Consider the following 22812-nt stretch of genomic DNA (forward strand, 5'->3'; position numbering starts at 1 on the left):
GGAGGTATGGAGCGCCCCTTCAGGTACAGAGTGACAATGGGAGTCATTTTGCAGGGGGGGAGGTAAAAGATTGGGCAAATGAATGGAATATCCAGTGGATATATCATATTCCTCACCACCCACAGGCTTCTGGGTTGGTAGAACGGCTAAATGGGTTACTAAAGCAAAAGCTTAAACAGTTGACCCCCACCCATACCCTGAAGGGGTGGGGTAAAGTTCTAGATCAGGCGGAATTTGAACTAAATAGCCGTCCAATATGCGCTGGCCAAACACCATTGCAACGAATGATAAGTTTGCCAGCGCCAGCACCAGTGGAGTACCTAAAGGTTTGGAAACTCCAACCTTATGGCCAGCCACCCCTCCGAGCGACGCCCGATAGTGCTGGGGCTGACCTCATAACCCCTAAGGATGTGGTGGTACCAGCCGGAGGGCAGGTACTAGTACCCTTGGGGATTGGGGTCACCGTTCCCCATGGAACCTATGGGCGCATCGCACCTCGATCCAGCCTAGCCTTAAAAGGCTTGCAGGTTTTAGGAGGGGTGGTGGACGCCGACTACCAAGGAGAAGTAAAGGTGCTCCTCCATAATGTCAGCACTCAAGATGCATCTCTGCTAACAGGACAACGAATAGCGCAACTCATTTGCGAGCGTATCAGTGTACCCGATATTCAGGAAGCACCAGGTCCACCTCCATCTACTGTCAGAAGGAGAGGAGAGTTTGGATCTACAGATACCACTCTCACCTCTGGACAGAAGGTATGGGTGGTATACCCCGATCAGCCAAACAGACCTGGAGAGATTGTTAGTAAGGGACCTGGGGCCACCTACTGGGTGCTTTTGGCAAATGCTACTGCACCCATATGTTTAGATGCAGCCAAGCTGAAGCGGCGAGAATAATGACTCTCCTATTTCTTTGTAATACGCCATAATAATTTTCTTATTATATGCTTCTAGGACACCATGAATTGGTGGTGGTGGGTAATAGTCTGCCTCTGTGCGCACATCTATGATCAATCGAATCCTCCTGAGTTGAACACGACTACGCTGCTGCTGTGTGAACAACCAGCTCTGTCTCAAAGGCGATGGCTCCCCGGCATCCATGGCAGATGTATGAATGTGACTGGACAGGGGACATGGATGATGTCTGGCAAACGACTGTACTTCTCCATCCCATGGACGTATGATAATTTTACGCTGTCATGGTCCATCACATGGAATGTCACTTTCCAATATTTTAATGGCCAACGATGGATAACGCAGGGGAGTTGGCAGGATATCACTAGGTGGAAAGATTCCAGAGAGGGCAGATTGAGGGGGGATCATATAGATAGTCATGAGTATGGTTTTTTCTTTGTAAATTTGATTAAAGGAATGATGTTAAAAATTAAACATGAGGGAGCAGAGTTAGTGCGGGTGATGCGAGATGTTGGGGATCTCACTGTGCATCATTGGTGGGACATATTCTCCGGATGGAGTCCCACCATGACCAATATTTTGAACCTGGCCTTGCATCCGGTTATCATTGTTTTGGTGATTATATGTATTTCCATGATCTTCACTTGTTTTTTGTTTGTTAAAATTAAGCAGCTGTATGCAAAGGTGCAACCTATGTGGGCTATACTCAATCAAATGACACCGAGGATGAAAAGGAAATAGGATATGTTAAGGGGTGGAGTGTAGTGGAAACTCGCGGAAGATCTTTGTAATCACGAGGAGTCAGGTTACATGTCCTATTCCCTTTTCCTCCTCTAATTAGCAAAGTAAGGTTGCTTGTGAGGAGGATGCAATTAGTCGAGAACACCTTCAGCTGCCAATGACCTTGGCCAAGCCACACTCAGGTGCCTGATTCCCTGACCATTCGGGAATGGTGCCTGATGGCCAGGTGAAAACAATCAAACTTAAGTCAGCTATATAAGCAAGGGAATGGAGGGGACAGATTGGGGCTTCGCCACAGACTAGGTCTTGGGTGCTGTGGGGTTTCTGGTGTGAGGGATCTCTCCCGCTGCTCTCTTGAAGCCCCGGGCGGCAGAAGAGGAGGAGATTTGTGTTTGGGCGTTGGTCAGGTACGCTACGTTTGTCTGATTGTATCTAGAAAATTAAAGCATACTTTTTTTGTGTTCTTCTTCCATCTGTGTGTTTTATTGGATCCAGATTCAAAAAAAGGAGAACCCTGCCCCTTGGCAGAACAGTATATGGGCCTGTTCCTCCCCTCCCCCAGAAAATAAAGGCTGGAGATAGGGACTCCCTGTCTGCCTTGTAGTTTATTAGATCAAGACAGGGAGTCCCCATTGCTAGGCTTCATTGGAATAGCATGGAGAAGGAATATTGCCCCACGTTAATTTATGTTGTACTGTATAGGAAACTCCACATTCAAACACTGAAGTAGCCCTTATGTCATACCTGGTGCAACATACAGGGTGTACTGTAGCATTTTGTGCTGTGCTGTATTGCAGTTTTAATACTTTCTGGATTCTAGTTTTTTACTCTCCCTTTTCGTTTCCTGATTTTTGAGGATCTATGGCTCGAAAGGTAGGATATGAACACTTAATAAATGATATAAATACAATACTCATGATGACATACGCTAGAACAATCAACCTATTCCATTACTCAAGCAGGACACTCTAATGATGCGCAACTGGAAGCTAATCTCATCTATCCATCTGCTTGACAGAGAGTTGTTCCATTACCACCTCTGTCTCTGAGCCTTTTAAGTGGGACCAAAAGCCCAGCCAAAACAAAGGCCTGGGAGCTATGCAGGCACACAGACCCTCATGATTCTGCTGAGCATCAGGAGTCAAGGGAATCAGTGGGGACCCAAATGGGAAAACAGATTAGATGACAGAAGACATGTGCCCTTAGTTACATGTCCCCTGAGTGAATGCACAACCTATAGTAGGACCCTTTCAGCCAGAGGTGGAGAACTTCATCAGCCTCAACCACTATGGCCAATGCTCAGGGTTGATAGGACATGTAGTTTAGCAACAGTTTAGCAGTTTGTGTGCTTAAAGATGGTTGTAGCCCATCTCTAAGTTCACCACTGAATTCATCCTGAAAGTTGTTATTACTGGTGTAAGTCTCTGTGAAAAGTCGATAGCTGCTTCTGAGATGGGGCCCCAGGTTTAAAATGCAAGAAATACATCATAGCTTCAAAGGAGTTAATTTGTTTATGTAGCCAGGATTGAAGCCATGCTTCTGCTGCTTGCAAGAGGGTTGTAAAGCAAACACAGAAAAATGTGTTGAGCCTTATCTGAAAGCGAGATTGCTTAAGTCCCTTTCTAAAGCACTCAGATCACATCTGAAATTACCTCCGTAAGCATTCACATAAGCCTTTGTAACTACTGTGGTGATCCCCACTTTGTTGTTAACAAACGCTTATTATGTATGTGTATGTCAAACCATGCTCCCACTTGAAAAGTATGCGTAGGCCTACTGTGCTTCAGCCGGTCTGAGGTCATCCTGACGAAAGCTCTGCAGTCAAGCAATGCCTGAAGTGTTGACCCAGATATTTGAGGAATGTTTGCCTTTGGATGTTGCAACCACATGGTCACGGTTCTCTGGGCCAATTACCTTGGCTGCACCTGGAGCAATTCCCCCCCCCCCCATCAATTGCTTCCATTCATACCTTAGTCAGTGTTTATTAAGAAGGATCAACACACATGTATAATAGCTGTGCACACATCAATCAGCACAGATCCATTGAAGACAAGCTGGTTGGTGGGGAAATGTAACCACAGCAGTACTACAGCCATAGGACAAGGACAGGATAAGTGCTGTTATTAAATCATTGGCAATGTTATCTTTAATTCTTGTAACTGAAAAAGGCAATGCATATTCCATGTGCTGTGTAGCCTGCACTGAAAGAAGCTCTACTGAAAATAGAGAGAACCAAATTAAGGAACGTCTCAAATGTTCCATCAGTACCCAAGTGGGGAACCTGTGACCCTCCAAATGTTGCTGGATCACTACCACTATAATCCCTGACCACTGGCGGCATGCTGGAAGGTGCTGAGAGCAACTGGAACTGGACATTACTGGAGTGTCTGTGACCAAGCTGTGGTGCTCTAGGCCAAACATATATTTCTGCTAAGAGTGTTTTGCTTTTGGCATGCTTTGCTGTGATTTGGTGGAATGAAGAATCTGTTAAAGATAGATACCTGGTTTCAAACAGGAGTGGCTATTCTGTGACTCTCCAGATGTTGTTGGATTCCAGCTCGGCTTAGTCAATGGACAGGGATGGTGGGAACGGAAAGCCAGCAACATCTGGAAATCTACTAGTTAGCCATTTTGCTTTAAGCAATGCCGGTGAGCTTTTGCTCATTAAATTGTAAAGTTACCTATCCTTTCCTTCCTTATCTCAAAAGGTCCCACATTTGGAAATCTACATGTTTAATTATATTTAATGATTACTTGAGTACACGCCACCTCGTTAATCAACACAGGGCCAAACTGCCTAAGATGCTAAATGCGTCAGTAGAAGTTGCTTATCTCTTTCTTTAACTGAAGCAGGGACCATGATAAGTGATAAGGCAGGAAGCAAAGCTTTCCTCCTATGCCACAGTCCCAACAAAAATCATTTTTCCTCACCCACCACATATGGAGTCTTTACTCTCCAACAGAAAGCAGCTTTGGGACAGGGTCTCCCCTTTGTTGGGCATCAGCACCTCCTCCATGTGTGTCATGGTCCCAATCCCGATTACACAGATGTCACAGTGAAGGGGCAGAGTTAAAAGAGAGAGAGAGAAAGAGAAGGAGGGGAAACTTCCAGTGACATGTTTAAAGGGCAGCCATTGCCATTTTAAACAAGGCAACACAAATCTTGTCTTTCTGGACAATGGGTTGTATGCCAAAAACACATCCTGTATTTGTCGTTACCGTTTATAGCGTAGTAGCCATGCTTTTGGTATGCTGTTGTTACGTCTTAAAATGATTATTATTCACTGCAACATTCATGCTGCTGTTTAATTCTCAGCAAGTAATTACATGCTCCTATGTTCTATGCACATGAGGGCCTGGCTTCCTACGGCAATTATCTCCCTGCAATCATATTGCTCAGGATGTGATAGTCAAAATGAAAAAGATGGCAAATTGATTTCCACTATCAGTTAGCTAAATTGATTTCCACTATTTGAGGATCTCATTATTACCATGCCATTTGATTTTCATTTGCCTAAGTACTACACTGATCATCCTGCAACCTGGCGCAAAAACAAACATTTATTGCTGAGTGGTATTTGGAATCTCAGGATTGTATGGTGGAAGAGTAACCCAACACACCCACACCCACACACCCCAGATGGATAACCTAATGTCATCAAGATTACACCGCATGGCCGAAGCAAAAAAAGAGAGGCACCATTGAAGGATTCCTTTAAAATGCAAAAAGCAGCTTTGGAGAAGCAATCTTGACAAGACTGTGAAAGAAAGATAAAGAGTTGAACTTCTCCCCTGCACTTTCCATGGACCTGAGGCTGCTTAAGTTTCCTTTCTGCTACTCTTTACATAACAACAAAAATCCTGATTCCTGATCATTAACTGCATTCACACATTTTTGCATTTGTACTATTAATGCCATGCCTAGTTTGGCCTTCAATCAGTAATGGTGGTTGTTAAATCCACCAGATGTCAAGGAAACTATCTCTCACATGGCACAACTATATTTTTTTCCTTGTTCCTCCCCGGGCTTTGGACAAGTTCCTATTCAAAGGAGTTCCTCTGAGCCTCGTGGTCATATTATTCTATGCATCTATAGTAATTTATCTCCTCCTGAAATATAATGGCTCTCAATGAAGCCAAGAGTTTTGTGTACTGGAAATAATCCTGCCTATGAAGCATCTTTCCAGTTGATTTGCCAACTAAAATGCAGAGTCCTGCAGAGGCAGCAGGACAAGCCTTCGGTGAAAATAGCTCTGGAGTTTAGATATTGTCTGGGGTTGGGGCTGGATATTGGGATTGCCAAAGACAATTCTGATCATCACGTAGGAACAGAGGAAATTGCCTTGCAGCAAGCCAGATCACTGGCCCATCTAGTGCAGTGTCATCCTGTCTGCACTGCCTGGCAGCAACTTTCCCACTCCTAACTGGAGACATGAGGGACTGAATCTGGGATCATCTGCATTCCAAGAATATGACCCACCACCAAACTATGGCCCTTTCTGGTGCAACTTTTTGGATGTGGCAGGGAAAGCATCAATGCCATAAAATAAAAGCTTTCAACAGCAGTCAGTCACGGGGAACTTACAGACAATGTCAGGGACTCTGCCAGTTCATGTGACAGATGCATGCAGAATACAGAACATGCCTGTGGAAAATTACAAGTACTAGACTGACAGCAAATCCTCCCAGGATCATTCTCCAGCTATTTGCTGCTTTACACAGAAATCCAAACACTCTCCACCTGAAAGCCACATTCCAGCCATTCCAGTGGAAAAGACACCCTGAGGAGTGAAACTGTCTGCCAACGGTTCAGGGACAAGCGTGTCCCCTGGATGATTCAGCGGACAGGTTAACTTCAAAGTCAAGCTGGAAGCGCTAAAATGGAAACATTATCAAGGAGCCTAAGGGAGCAAACACTCAACTGGAGCCATGGGGCAGCCAGAAAAAACAGAAGCTGAAGCTGATAATCCAAGGCTATCTGGCAAGCTGTGCAATCACAGATGCAGTATGACCTGACTTAATGAGGTTGAATAGGATATTAAGCACACACACACACACACACACACACACACACGTGGAACCTGTGGTTCAGTCTGAATCCTGGACCCTCCAGATCCTGGTGTTTGACCTCAGGCAAACAGCTACATCCCAGGAGTAAAGGTGAAATCACATATATCCAAATCTGTGCATATTTTGTTACATCATAGACATGGTGCCATGAAGATGCTTGTAATCGATTATCCAGGCCTTTTGCCCAGGCCACTCCATCTGGTCCTCAGGACCAGGCCTCACACCTCCTCTCTTCACAGCCCCTCACCGGTCCTGCCATGCATCCTCCTTTAGCATTTTTTCCTGGATGCAACATGCCACTGCCTGGATATAGGTTGGAGAGGGGTGCGTGAAAGTATGTAGAAACATGCCTATTGTACCAATTAAAATGAACATTAGTTACTTTGCTGACTTGTTTATGGCCTTGCCAACCACCACTGGCATGTGGCCCCAGAAGGCTGCACAGAAAGAAACATAGTCTTCAAGTTGGGGGGGGGGAGAAATCCCCCCTCCCCTGTTCTAGGGGAAAGCCATCATAAAGCCAGGGAAGAAAACTTTAGCCTCAACCCATTTTCACATGAATATGTTGCTCTGCTGTGATCCAATCCATTTCCGCCCAAGGAATTACTCCATCACCACCACCAATCAGGTGCCCTATGTAAAGCAGTCTACCTGGGGGACAGACTAAAGGACTGAAGTTATCTCATGTGAACAAAGCCTTAAGGACTTAAAGCGAACTTGACCATTTCAATTAGATACAGTTCATTAGAACTGACCCACTTTGGTGCCTATCAGCTGAACAGTAACAAATGCTGGAGCCCTCAAGTCGATTACTGCACTTTTGTAAAAATGCCATAATAGGGTTAGAACATGATAAACTAAATGGGCAATTAAACAGCGACTCTTCTCAGATTGCTTAAGTTAGCAGTAGCCTTATTGTGCCTTATCAGTCCGAAAGATTCCCTTCAAGCAGTGTTCCCAGTCACTTTCCTATGCAGATTTCAGTTTCAGATTTCCATAAATATCATTGGCTTGGTTTAAGCACCCTGCCATTAGTTGCATAACCACCAGACCATTCATTGAGCTAACTGTTCTGCTAAATATCTAAGCGAGCTGCATTACCAAGGTGAATAGGGGCTATGAACAGGGGCGGAGGAAGTGCGGACTGCCCCAGGTGTCACCACTGAGGGGGGTGACAAAATGCTGGGCAGCGCTTACCGCTGCAGTGTGCCCGAGCAACCATGTCTCTCCTGGGAAAGATGCAGTGGCTTGGGCATGCTCAGGCTCCGCGCTGCCCAATTGGTCCGCCCTTTGCCCAGTTGTAGGGCGCCTGAGTGGGAGGAGACAGGCAGACTCCGGAGGCCCTGAGGTGCACCCCGCTCCTATGGGCAGCTCACCCTGCTCTCGCCCCGCCCCATGGGCGATTCGCCCCGCCCCTGGGTGTGCTGCCCCAGGTGCCTGAGTGGCTTTCTCCGGCGCTGGCTGTGAATGATTAGTTTTAAAACACATCCTGGGACCAAAACCTAATGGGTTCATGGGGCTAGACAGAATATAAGCGATACAAATGGTCATAGTTTAGCAGTGCATGTTAAGGTGAAGGGGACAGTTCAAATAGCTAAATATCCCATATTGATTATAAATGCCTTAATTGCTTTTCTAACCTGTTTAAAATATAATTTTTCTGTATTGCTGAATATTAAGAGAGACAGTCTCTTAGAGGCAGAGACCTTGGAAAAGGAATGTGCCTAATGTTGCTTCTTCAACTATTTCTGGGAAATCAGCCAAAACTAGCCAGCAGCTTCAAGGTTTAGATAACGGTGCACGATCTGGAATTAAACAATGGCCTGTTAATACAGAAATAGCACCTTGGCTGTTACCATAGAAACACCATCACGAGAGAGGGGGACGGAAAGCCCCTTTTAAGGAATGTGCCGTTAATATTAATTGTGGCTAGCCTTTAATGGGCTTAAGAGCTGGTCTTGTTGATTGATCATACTGGAGGCATCAGGCTTGTTGGAGTTGCGTATCCTTACATGTATTGGTATGTATTGATTGCATATTTGTGTATTGTTCCTATGGGTCTTTGGGAGAGGGGCAGCTCTGAGTTGTGTGAGCAAGGGGGGGGGCTCTCAGCCTTGGACGGGATGTATGCGCTTTCTGAGCAGACAGGAGGAATGCAGCTGGAGTTGGCTCCTGTTTGCTGTATTAATATTATATTCAGTCCATTAAGATGTAAGGTATTTCCTAGTTAGTAGACTCATCCCCCTGCATGGGTATTATTGATTTATGCATTTGTATTTCCTATCTAATGCAATAAGTATTATTGCCGGTTAACTGAAGTTATGCTTTCTTGCTGATTAGGCACACACACATGCCCTATGAATAGATTCAATCTTCAGCATACAATAGGGGACTGTTTGTTGCTTATGTTGCTATATTTCTGGGAAGCCTGCCAAGTACATTCAAAGCTTGCCAGGTACACATTCCCAGACTGGGGAGGCTTTGGGAGGTTACCCTCCTAGGGAACATGTGAACCTTGAGCCAATTTTCGGTTTCTATTTTCGGTTTCTGTATTGTCTTTATAAGGAATACGCGCCAGTCTCTCAGTGCTCAGTCCAACTTTTGGATTGTGCCTTTTGCTTTGCATATGCAACTCAAAATAAATCCTGTTGAACCTGCATGGTTTTTGCCTCTTCGTGTTCCTGAATCCACCGCTCAAGAGCTCAAGAGCCCATTATGGTCTTACATTTTGGCGTCCCTGGGTGGGCCAGGGCTCTTTGAGTGTTGGATGCTGACATGAAGGCAGGTCTGTGCCTTTTCTGGTGTGGCTTGTGGTCGTTGGAACACTTGAAAGTTTCTGTGCACACCGGCTAGCTTTGGCTGGGAAACTGAAAGCCGTTGCTGCGGCCACCGCCTTGCCGCAAAGGAACAGACACAAGGAACAGGAGAAGGAGCAGCGCTGAAGGGCAACCCGCGGGAAGGGTAAGTAAGGAATCCTCCTGGGAGAGGGGATAAGGAAAGAAGAATTGATCATTCTTCTGGGAGGTGGTATAGGTTTGTACCGAGTGGACCCGATCAGTCCATAAGACAACTGAAAGCCACTCCCTAGGGTAAGGGTGGACGTCTTGGACACCCAGAAGGGAACTAGGACGTCTGAGACGTCCAGAAGGGAACCAGAGATAGGTTGGGAAGGTGGTGTGTGAGGCGCCTGTGTGGTTGTAAAGAGTGTATGAGTGGGGGACCGTAGAGGAAACCCAAAACTGAGTGTGGATCTCTGCCTTGGCAGAGACGGGACTGGCAAGTAGTGAGATTCCTGTGTGCAGGAGACTGCCCAGGCCACGAACCCCGGGTGCGAGTGTGTGTGTGCAAGCACGTTTGAAGGCGCGGGAAATGGGGGGAGGTTCTTCAACCCCACTGACCCCGCTCCAGTGCATTTTGAACAACTGGAAGTTAGCTAACAAAGGCAATAACTATGATATCAAGCTAGACAAGGAAAAGATGAGAAGTCTTTGTGAAGTGGATTGGCCAACACTAGACACCGGATGGCCATCTGAAGGATCCTTTGATCCTGTGAAAGTGAACCCACTGTGGGCAGCAGTAATTCAAACACGTTTGGATCAGATTCCATATGTAAATATATGGAAAGGGTGTATAGACCAGAACCCGAAGGAACAATGCAAAAAGAAGATAATGCCATGCTCTGGAGAGAAAGCACAGTTGCAAGTAGCAAGTGATCTCGACAGAACAGACTTAGACATTGTTCAGCAGACAACCCCTTATGTTCCCAGTGCTCCATTCCAACCCCCACCGAGTCAATCGCCGCGAGGCCAGGCTCCAAGGGCAGTAGAGGAACAAGGAGGAGAGACAGAGGCAACAGACCCCAAGGCAGTTCTTCAAATGCCTAAGAGAAGTGTGTATCCCACCCATGAGTTAAACCAACAACCAGAGGATTTGCCATGTACCCCTGACATCCATGCCAGAACCCCAGAGGACACTGCAGTAAATTACCAAAGGGCTAGGCTGATCATGAAGAGGTGGCAGGCTGCTGCAGGTGTGTCTGATGGGCTTTTGAAGCTGGCTCAGATCAAAAGTAAAGACTCTGAGGAGTATTTAAGAGCCTTCCTGAGTACATATGAGCGGGCGCTAAAACAAGAGGAGCATCAGATGCTAAAAGAAGAAATGGAAAGAGTGAAAGGAATAACTTCTAAGGACCCTGAGAAGGTGATCACGTTGATCACTTCTTTGATGAAAACACTTACCCCTACTTGGGAAGATTGCCAGCAGACATTGCAAACAAGCGAAGAAGTGCAGAGAGTACGTACTGAGGCTCATCGCCTTCTGGCAGACGACAAAGTAGACGAGGGAGAAAGATTGCTTCAATATCCCCTCACAGATCCCAACTGGGATTACAATGAGGCAGATGCCAGGCAGAAGCTCAAATCTTATAGGAGCACTTTGATCCAAGGGCTCATTAGGGATGCGCGAAAGCCCACCAATATGGCAAAAGTTTCTGAAATTATCCAGAAGCCTGATGAAAGTCCTGCCATGTTCCTGGAAAGACTGAAGGAGGCATTTCGAATCTGGACACCCCTAAACCCAGAGGAGGGGAATAATGAGATATTATTAAAGACTACCTTCATAGCCCAATCGACCCCAGATATCCGCAAGAAGATACTGAAGAAGGGTGGTTTAGAAGGCCATTCATTGGAGTGGACGATAGCAACTGCTCAGCGTTTATATGATAATAGAGATGAGGAAAAGGAAAGGGAACAAGAAAAGTACAGAAAGAAGAAATTGAATATGTTGGCACTGGCTATAGGGGAGAAGCAACAAGGAGAAGAGGAAATGAGGAAGGGAAGAGGACGTGCAACTGAGGGAAGAGGACGTGCAACTGAAGGAAGAGGCAGAGAGCGCGGAAACTGGTTTAGGGAGAAACCAGTGTGCGTTGTGCAGCCGAGAAGGCCATTGGATTGGAAAAGGGATGGCCCGAACAGGAGAACGGGCGAAGGCTGGAACCAAGGGGAACCAAGCCAAGGAAGAAGAGGAACCGGTGAAAATCGCTACTCTTATCATACAGACCAATGGAATAGCGGACAAGGAGGTCCAGTACTCATGGGGCTGGCAAAGTTTTGAGAACCAGCAATAGGGAGGACCAGGTTCACTTTAGGGTTCCCTTGAATTCAGGGCCCAGATGTAAATAGGGAACCAAGTGGTCAATTTTATGGAGAATTCAGCAGTTCCAGTGGCAACTACAGCAATCAGCCAGCAGTCAATCAAAGTTACAGGGGCAACAGGGACCAGTCAAGTAAAACCTTTTCTACAGCCCATGGAATGCGTGATTGGGGGCGAACGCTGACCCATCAATTCCTATATATGTCAGAGTGTCCCATCCCTTTGTTGGGTCGAGATCTCCTACAAAGCTGCAAGCCTAAATTTCATTCTCCGATAAAAGCAGCTTTGTTCAGAATGGGAGGAGATTAGCGAAATATGAAACAGTTGAAGCAGGTCCTTTGGATCCGGGAACGTCAGCTCAGACAGCTGAATTAGTGGCCTCACCCAAGTACTATGGTTGGCCAATGTACGAACTGTAAACATCTATACAGACTTTGAGTATGCTTTCCTCACACTAACGAGGATGAAGATATATGGAAAGAATGTTGGTGGCTGAAATCAGAAGGGCGCAATGTGAAACGTCGAAACCAGCTAGCAGAACTGTTGGGAGCCGTTTGGACCCCTGAGATGATAGCCGTGAGGCACTACAAAGGGCACCAGAGAGGAAAAGGAACCTGTGACCCAAGGGAATAGGGCGGCCGATGGGGCAGCAAAAGGAAGCTGAGCCTCCCTGTGCCGAAGTTTTTGTGTTTGAGGCACCTATCCAGAGCAAGATAACTGCAGTTCCAGTGCAGAATGCAGCAACTGAAGTCAGTGACCTAGGTATGGCCGAACATGCCGCACTTGGCTTACTACCAGAAAGCACAGAGAATGTTGTAGTTGAAATCAGAAAACAGTATTTCGAAAGGCAAAGGCAAGGCAAAGGCAAAGGCAAGGCAAAGGCAAAGGCAAAGGCAAAGGCAAAGGCAAAGGCAATGGTAAATGAAAAACTTGAACCTCTCCGTGCTGAGACGGTAGAAGAAGACTTGCCCACAAGAAAGGTGGAAGTGCAGGTCTACAAGCAGAATGCAGAGACTGAGATCCATGTGTGGAGAATAGAAACGGATGGCCGTGTCAAAGAGGTGGAAATAAAGTTCCTCCCAGAGTAGGTAGAAGCAGAGGCAGCAGACTTAAAGGAGAACTTGGAGCCTTTCACAAAGGCGGAAGAATCAAATGTGTCTGTTTGTGTGGAGGCCATCACGGGGAAGCCAGATGTAAAGGTGAAAGCAGAGGTTCCTGCAGAGAAGGCAGAAACAGTGGCCTCATCAGATCGGCCAGATGAAAGGCTAGATATGGAAACACCTGCAGAGAAGGTGGATATAGAGTTTGCTGTAGAGATTGCCAAGGGAAATGGTGGAGCGAGGTTCTTGCAAAGACGTTGAGGCAGAGGACTCCACAAAGCAAAGAAGATGGCATCCTCTATAGAAACAGCAGAAGGTGATATTATTCTTAAGGAGAAGGCAAACAGAAGCCCCCATAGAAAAGACAGCCCTCAAGGCTGGTGTTGTGAAGTTCTTGCAGAGAAGGAGGGCGCAATGTGGAAGTGAAATTTCCTCCTGAGAAGGTGCATAAGGAGATCTTTTCAGAACAGTCAGAAGAATTATGGAAGCGGAAGCCGCAGCCACCGTACAGCCAGGACTAAAGGAGATCCTGCAGAATGTGGAGAATGAGGTCGGTTTCAACTCTGAGGTAGAAGATACTTCAGATTCCCTTGCGACATGTGTTGAGGTAAATTCTGATAAAGCCTCTGTAATTGGTGACAGGACTGAAGCTCCTGAGCAGAGGGAAATGCAAGATGTTTATGCAGTTGTTATTGAGGGGCCTTCAACGAATAAAGTAGAAGATGATCCTGCCCTAAAAACATCAACAGAGCAAGCTGTAACTGCGAGATCTATGGAGAGGGGAGTAGCTGAAGTCTCAGCACCTGATCAAAGGTAGTGGATGTCATCCAAATGGATGTAGCAGATGCCAGCCATACCTTGAGATGGGCAGGCACGGAAGAAAGTTGAAGTTGATGTTCCAGAAAGTAATGAACCGAAGGATGTCACGCTTGTAACTGCAACTGAAGGATCTTGCAGAATGACAAGAAAGATGCGCTTACTTTGGGATCAAAACGCACTAAGGCCGAGTTAACAGAGGATGACACTGTGAAAAGTGAGGCAACTGTGGATCCCCCGAGAAGAAGAAGAAGAAAAAAAAAGAGGTTGGAAGCATAGAGCTAGCAACTGAAGCGAAATTCACAGGAATGGTAGCAACTGCAGCAGTAAAGACCAAAGGTGGAGGCACCCTCATCTCGGACTCTGGTGCTTTATCAGAGAAAGGAAAGAGTTCTGTCACAGAAGACAGTGAAGCAGGTGCTAGTAGCAGAAACAGAAAAAAAATCAACAGGAAAATGTACTTTGTGCAGCTCCAGCGCAGCAAGAAGTAACCACAGAAGCAATTACAGCTAGAGAAGAAACTTCAGGAGTTGAAGAAGCAGCTGAAGTATCCTGTGCTGAAGAGACAACGGAAATGGTTTCAGCTGTTTCAAGAAATGTTATAGATATTGAGCATGATGTGCAATCACTGTCTCAGATTTTTGTCTTTGAACAGGTGGACCCAGGCTAGAACGCCTTGTGTGCTGGTGGAACCGTTGCCGCTATCGAACCAGGAGCCGAGTGTGGGTCAACATACCGCCCCATTCTGCGAGGCCTGGCGAGGGCAGCGTACTGTTCTCCTGTCTATTCCAACGACAGTGAAAGTTACCGGTACCATCCCGTGGGTCCACCGTCCGCGTGTGAAGGAAGTTGAAGCAGATTGGACAGTGATTCCTGATTATTTCTCGATGTCCGCGAGACGACAGCCCTGCTGGTGCCACACCCGGGAAGCTGGCACCTCTACGCACGGCAGAAGAAACTGGGAAACATCAGCAGCTGAACGGTATCAGGACAGTTGGACAGCAGGACAGTGCTGCCATTGGTTTGTCCAACCAGTCAAGGCAGGGCCTATAGGGCCACTGGGGAACAGGAGTGGGTCCATAGACCGTTCCTCCTAATCCGGAAGGTGGGCATCACACACGAGGTGTATTGCTTTACAGGAATCGCTATAGCCACAGGGGCCAAGCGATATACCAGGACCATCTGAGTCAGGAATTAGAAAGGAGGTGTGTACGGTGCAAGTCAGTTTCCCCCCGTCAATAAATGGAAGGGTCACTCCCTCAGGTGGAGGTTCCAGGAACCCAGGGTCAGGAAGAAACAGTAGTTAAGCTGCTTGGAATACTTCCAACAGCAGGAAATCTTCCTGTGGTACGTGTGGCCTATACGTTGATCCCCAAAGGTGGAGGGCCGAGAAATGATGCCCCACGAGAACACCACGCAAAGAGAGAATACACTGAGTTTTCTAGGTGTTAGCATCATGTTAACTATACTTTACATGGTGGTGGTATTTCTTTTCCTATTGAGGCACCTACAGGAGCGTAGGTTGTGGGGAGGAACCAGAAGGGAAATTGCTCGGTACACATGTCAGGCCCCATAGATGCAAAAGGTGGAAAATGCCTTTGATACCCATCCCATTGAACCTGACTGCCTTTAAATACGAACATGCATACCATTGCGGAAAGTTAATGATGTTACTACCCCTATAAATGGAGAGAAGGTGCTACATGATAGTGGCTCACAGTTGGTCTCCTGGCAATGTCCATTATACCTATGGCCGAGGACCATATCTGTTTGTTATTTTGTTATCAATTTACATGGCCCCTTGTTTAGCCCAATGTGTCCAAAAGTGTATTTCTGATTCTGTGCAAAGGATAACTGATCCCTATAAAATGACCCTGTATCGCAGTTTGGCTCAGGAGGATCCGTCAGACGAACTCGTACTGTGAAGTCCGAGTTGTCTGAAGAGAAAAGGAGGGAATGAAGGGGACAGTTCAAATAGCTAAATATCCCATATTGATTATAAATGCCTTAATTGCTTTTCTAACCTGTTTAAAATATAATTTTTCTGTATTGCTGAATATTAAGAGAGACAGTCTCTTAGAGGCAGAGACCTTGGAAAAGGAATGTGCCTAATGTTGCTTCTTCAACTATTTCTGGGAAATCAGCCAAAACTAGCCAGCAGCTTCAAGGTTTAGATAACGGTGCACGATCTGGAATTAAACAATGGCCTGTTAATACAGAAATAGCACCTTGGCTGTTACCATAGAAACACCATCACGAGAGAGGGGGACGGAAAGCCCCTTTTAAGGAATGTGCCGTTAATATTAATTGTGGCTAGCCTTTAATGGGCTTAAGAGCTGGTCTTGTTGATTGATCATACTGGAGGCATCAGGCTTGTTGGAGTTGCGTATCCTTACATGTATTGGTATGTATTGATTGCATATTTGTGTATTGTTCCTATGGGTCTTTGGGAGAGGGGCAGCTCTGAGTTGTGTGAGCAAGGGGGGGGCTCTCAGCCTTGGACGGGATGTATGCGCTTTCTGAGCAGACAGGAGGAATGCAGCTGGAGTTGGCTCCTGTTTGCTGTATTAATATTATATTCAGTCCATTAAGATGTAAGGTATTTCCTAGTTAGTAGACTCATCCCCCTGCATGGGTATTATTGATTTATGCATTTGTATTTCCTATCTAATGCAATAAGTATTATTGCCGGTTAACTGAAGTTATGCTTTCTTGCTGATTAGGCACACACACATGCCCTATGAATAGATTCAATCTTCAGCATACAATAGGGGACTGTTTGTTGCTTATGTTGCTATATTTCTGGGAAGCCTGCCAAGTACATTCAAAGCTTGCCAGGTACACATTCCCAGACTGGGGAGGCTTTGGGAGGTTACCCTCCTAGGGAACATGTGAACCTTGAGCCAATTTTCGGTTTCTATTTTCGGTTTCTGTATTGTCTTTATAAGGAATACGCGCCAGTCTCTCAGTGCTCAGTCCAACTTTTGGATTGTGCCTTTTGCTTTGCATATGCAACTCAAAATAAATCCTGTTGAACCTGCATGGTTTTTGCCTCTTCGTGTTCCTGAATCCACCGCTCAAGAGCTCAAGAGCCCATTATGGTCTTACAAAGGCATGGAATTTTCTTCCACAAAATGCATGGCCACCAACTTAAAAGGAGGCTGGACACATTTACAGAGAATAAAGCTATCAATGGCTCGTAGTCATGGTGGCTGGGCACTGCTTCCAATATTAAAGCATCTGAATATCAATTACTGTGGAGCGCGTGGAAAGAGGCCTCAGATCTGGCAGAGTTTGCTGTAGGCATTTGGTTGGCCACTGTGGGAAACTGGATCCTGCACTAGAGACACCCTTTGTCTGATCCAGTAGGGATTTTTTTCCATCCTTATTCTGAACCCTCAATGCAAACCCTCTTTTGCAGGCTCAATCCTTCCACCACACTTAAAAAAGAAGAAAATGTGTTAGTTTGGGATGCAATGTATGAATATTACTGCACAGGTTTTTTTAAAATAAAAAAAAAACACCCAAACAGTGCAATAATAATACTGACTGCAGCATCCTGAAGGATATGCCTTTACTTGCTAAATTCTTACCTGAGTCATCATTAGTCCAGAAAGTTCTCTGATCAGGTTGAGCCAACAGATCTTCTTTACTGTAAAGTTCGTTCACCTATAAAGCAGAAGGAACAAAACGTATCTTGAAACATCTGAAACTTTTTTTTCTACTCCAAAGAAGCCTTTTAAATGCACAGGTGTATTGTATACAGTGTATTGTATACAAGTGTGCATTGAAGTGTGGTCTCTATATTTTTGTGATATAGTTTCTATGTAAAGTTTATGAGATTGCTTTACACAGTGTTGAGGTAGAATCTTATCTCAGCCCTGTCAGTCAGACTGCCTGCCCATATCCAGCTAGTCTCCTTCTGGCAAAGAAAAATTCCCATTAGTTGTTCATGGAGGGAAAGTGTAAACGAAAGACTTAGTTGTGGTCACTATACACATCACCAAAAATAGGATCATAACAGGGACACAGATTTGCATTAAGTGTGCATATGCTACTTCTACTTTGGCCACCTCATGAGAAGAGAAGACTCCCTAGGAAAGACCCTGATGTTGGGAAAGATGGAGGGCACAAGGAGAAGGGGACGACAGAGGATGAGATGGTTGGACAGTGTTCTCGAAGCGACTAGCATGAGTTTGGCCAAACTGCGAGAGGCAGTGAAGGATAGGCGTGCCTGGCGTGCTCTGGTCCATGGGGTCACGAAGAGTCGGACACGACTGAACGACTGAACAACAACAAATGCTACTTTATGTATAGATGCAAATGTAGAAATGATTTATACAATTTAAATCTGGTAAATCTTGCCATAGCAGGGAAGGCTAGGAAAATGTGTGCCTGCTTCATCTGCAACCCTGGTGGGCAACCTCAAGGCCACTGCTCTCACTTCTTGTGGCTCCTTATCATTAAGTCAGACTTGGACCAAACAACTATTCAAACAAAAGGTCTAGCATTGGATGGTCTTCAAATAGAGGACAATAAAGTAGGTCGCACCCCCCACCCCACCACAGTGATGACTGATGGCAGAGAAGCCCCTTCTTTCCCCAAGAGTATTGCTGCTGTGTGGTGGTGAAGTAGAGTTTATCCGACATCCTCAGAAGGTGTACCTGCACTCTGCTCTGAAGAGTTGGGACAGTGTAGTCTGGTTCCTAGAGACAAGTGTGTACACACAAAAAAACTTAAGGGTTTTGGGTGGGACCTAAATACGAGAGACCCTGCATCTGGGAATTCCCTGTGTCAGATTTGTGGGAGATAGATCTAGATCTAGATATACCGGCATCTTCTAAATACTAAAGCTAGGAAAGCACATTGACGAAAAGTACTGTTAAATTACACTGGTGTAAAATTTGACATAAATATTGTTTATATAATCAACCATCAGGTGGGAAGCATATTTATGTGCTTTCAAGACATGAAACCAAACAGTCTCCATATCACTGAGACTAACTCTTTCTGTGGACAGTACATGAATTTCATAAATAGTGAGGAAATATTTTGTCCAATGGTCTACTTATGACTAGGTTGAAAAAAAAGGCAATGCAGCATTGATTCATGAATGCTAATTCTTCCCACACTACATTCTGCCCCCGAACAAGAAAATTGCAAGAAGCTATCTGTACAATATAAAATTGGGACTGTAGCGCCATTGTCCTTAACTGACAAATTTGATGTACAGTTGTTGTGAAATTCTGGCTGAGATTAAAGTAGATTTTATTATCCCACCCCACTAGGTGACCAGGGTATGCTTTTCTTCCATCCCAATAATTGAAGACCATATGAACTGGCTGGAAGTCTTGTCCTATTGAACTTGCCCACTTGTTGCATTTATTGCTCTTTCAATTTTTGTTCCTTGAAAAGGTTTGCTCCAGAAAACATGAGCTTTCTGCATGGCTTCTTCGTGCACTCAAATGGCATTTCCCAGTGTACCTGCTTAGATTTCTCTTGATATTGCTTAGACTAAGTCAATTTGGACAATCAGACAAATTGCTTAATAGGAATGGCTGGGTCTTTTTGTCTCTTTGATTGTTTGGCACACTTAAGCTTTGGCAGATAACAACTGAAAGTAGTCAAATATTTTAAAGCACCAGTTAAGACAATGGGCGATCAGGAGACAAAAGCCCTGTGCAGTCTATTGTATCATTTACACACTGAACTCGGAGTCTCTAGTTTCCCGGGTATGTTGCACTTTGACCCACAGAAATAGAACACAGGAGCTTAAGCATTCACTTGATTGGCTTTAATGATTCTCACCTAAGGAATAAGAAATGTTTGGCAGAATACAGTGACTCATGGAAAATTCTTACCAGTTCCATACCAGTACTTATATTTAATATTGGATTTAAAATTATAGGGCACTTTGCTGCCAGAAGCTTCCCCAAAGAAGCTTACAGCCAGTTTCTTTGAGACAGGAGTGTGACTCTGTCCTGCCATGTGATGCCCAAAACCTTTCTGACACAGGGCATGTGGAAGGCAGTGAGGCGTTGCTCCTGGGGGTTGTAAGTTGCCCACATCACGCTACCATAAAGCAGCATGCTCAACACACCAGCCTGGCAGACCTTCATCTTGGTATTGGTCATTAGCATCACATTCTCCCATAGCCTTTCAGAGAGGCGAGCCATTGCCATAGCTGCCTTGCCAATACTACTCAGTACTCAGCATCAATATTCAGCATCAATGGAGAGGTTATGAGTTATGGTGGAGCTCAGGGAGACAAAACCATGTACATCTCAAGCATGTGGTCATCAGTGCAGATGTGTGGGGTGCTGGCAGTGTCATGACCCAGGATGTTGGTCTTTGACAGGCTGACTTTAAGAACAGAAGGAAAATGTGCTCTCGCCCAACCCATCAACTGGAAGCAGGACTGGTCATGTGAACAGGGCACCTTGGGCAACAGATGCTGAGGGATGGGGAGCAGTTGTTAAGTGTTGGAGGACAGAGCTACTCTGTGGCCTCAAAGTTAGCCTGCTGCCTTCAGATGTCCCATCCTTAGGGCCGGATTGAACTAACTGGTCCTGCTCACATAAGGACTTCCACTAGTGCAATGGGCTGAATCTGAAGTAAGATTCAGTTGCCAGTTTGGTTGGTTTCTGTACGTAGAATGGTGAGTACTGTCCTGTCATTTGCCTCAGGTAAAAAAGAAGAAGAAAAGGAATTGGGTAATCCCTGGCTGTAAGACGAAGGGCTGCTGAGTTTCCGTGTCTCTGTGCGTATGTATTTCTGGGTTTTGGGATAATGGTACTATTATCTGTTGCTTGTAAATCACCTTGATTATAATTTGAAAGGCAGAATATAAATCTTCTAAATAAATAAATAAAAATGAATACCACAGCTGCTGACAGAAGAATAAATCTTTGACAGATAATGAAAAGCCAGTAGAAAACCTTAACATCTTTAGCTTCTTTCAGACAGCTGTAGCTGACAGTGGCTTCATGGATGATGTTGCTGCAGAGATAACAGGAAGTGCAGCTGTCTCACACTTCCTGTTTCTCCTATCTCACACAAGTTTCCACATCTCCTGGGTAGAAAAGCAGAAGCACTTGCAGTTCTCTGAGCCTCAACACTACATCCAGGACCAATCTTTGAAGAAGACTTGGAAATTATGCACCATCACTTCTGATCTCATGCTTCAACCCACATACTTAACCAGGAGGGCCAGTGCCAACCATGTAATGGCTGAACACTGACCAAAGGAGTGAGGGACATGGGTATGTGAGAACGCGTGCCACAACACCACCCAATGTCTGAAATCTTTTCCACAGCATGTCTACCAAAACCTGATTTTACTCTACCAGCATTGTTTGTCACCATACTGGTAGTGGCACTTTCTCAGGGAAAAAACCCCCACCCTGATATTATTAGAAGCCAGCACCACATTTCCACATGGCTGCAGCCTATTCAGGGATGTCAACATGTTTAGCCATCAGCATCAGATGCTGCCAGGGAACATTTTCAGTCCTGCTTCCAAATATGCGTCCTTAATCCCGGGATGGAAGAGATTGTTGTTGTGAAATGGGGATTCTGTGGCTCTTTGGATGTTGTTGGGCTCCAGCTCCCATGCTGGCTGGGACTGATGGGAGTTGGGAGTTTAGCAACAATGGGAAGGCCACAGGTTCCCCACCCCTACACTACAGACTGAGGAATAAGCACCTGAAGTACAATTTTTGGTCAACCATGTAGATACAAGCCCTGGGCCCTGACTGGAGGGGGAAATGTTTTTGTAGGGATTTCTGCTTGGTTAAGTAGCATGTTTCGGAATGTCAATTGCTGGGAATCATAGGTGGGGAAAATGTTATTGTATTCAGATCCTGCCTGCAGCCTTCCCATAGGCTAGAATCATAGAATTGTAGAGTTGGATTGGACCTTGAGGATTTGGAAAGCTCTGTTCTAATTCAACCCCTTGCAATGCAGGAGTATGCAGCTGTCCCATATGGGGATTGAACCTGCAACCTTAGCGTTATCAGCACCAAGCTGTAACCAACTGAGCTACATCTGGTTTGCCACTGTGAGCACAGGATGCTAGTTTAGATGGGTGTTTGGCCTGGCCCAGCAGGGCTCTCTTGATGTTCTTAGTGACCAAGTAATACTGGTTATTGAGTCTCTGAATGAGTTGAAATGACCTATCATATTGAGTCAGTGCTCAGAGTTCCGTCTGTAGAAAATATGTTTTATGGATTCACTGAGGGCATTTGCAGTGATTGTTGCCCAGTTTTGGAATGACCTCCCAAAGGTAAAAGACTGGTGCTGACACGGGACTCTTTTTGGCAACACGTTAAGATGTTACTATTTGCACAGACATTTTATGTTGAGTACAGTGGGGCAATCACTGATGGGTAAACTATGTTATCTTTTCAAAAATCCTGCCAAAGATGAGACTATTGCAAAGTGGGAGTCTCCTTAGCGAGTTCACATGCACTGGGATTTTCCACTGAGATAACTTCCTTGATTTAAGTGACTGGCGTTTGAAAAGCACAATGTCCATGCAAGTGTATAGGCAGCTGGCCTCAGGCAGGTGTACAGATAAAACAGCACACGAGCTTTTGCACAGATGTTGCATGTGCTAATCAAACCTGTGGAAAAGTTTCTAAAAGTTACTGGCTAGGGCTGAAAAAGTTAAGGTCACATTCAGAGTTCATTCTGAGCTACAGGTCACACTAAGCCCAGTTTAGCCCATACAGAAGAAGCTGTGAGCTGACTGCACCACTCCAGGGCTGGCATAAGTTAGGAACTACTTTGGACGGGTGTCGAGAAAATAAGGGGACTTTTGATCCTGCAAAGCCTTGGCTGCCCCAATGTACTCCATTTTGGAACTGCACCAGAAGGCGCTCTGCTGCAGAGCGTTCTGCAGGTGTACAGGGGGTGGGGTCCAGCAATGAAAGTGCTGCCCTGCTGGTAGGCCTCCCTCTCTGCCAGTTGAGTAGCACACAGCTTGTTTCCAGCAGGCTCTCTCTCTCTGATGGCCTTGG

At 45.5% G+C, this 22812-nt stretch overlaps 1 protein-coding gene across 1 annotated transcript in view; it reads right to left on the bottom strand.

Annotated features, from left to right (window-relative positions):
* SGK1 (serum/glucocorticoid regulated kinase 1) overlaps positions 1-22812 on the bottom strand; it is an 84694-nt gene that overhangs the window by 20399 nt on the left and 41483 nt on the right. The window contains exon 3 of the mRNA XM_033143824.1: positions 17386-17461. Coding sequence (XP_032999715.1) covers positions 17386-17461 — 76 coding nt within the window. The remainder of the gene's footprint in view (positions 1-17385; positions 17462-22812) is intronic.

Source organism: Lacerta agilis, chromosome 3 (genome assembly GCF_009819535.1).
Source record: "Lacerta agilis isolate rLacAgi1 chromosome 3, rLacAgi1.pri, whole genome shotgun sequence".
In the NCBI taxonomy this organism is placed as follows: Eukaryota; Metazoa; Chordata; class Lepidosauria; order Squamata; family Lacertidae; genus Lacerta; species Lacerta agilis.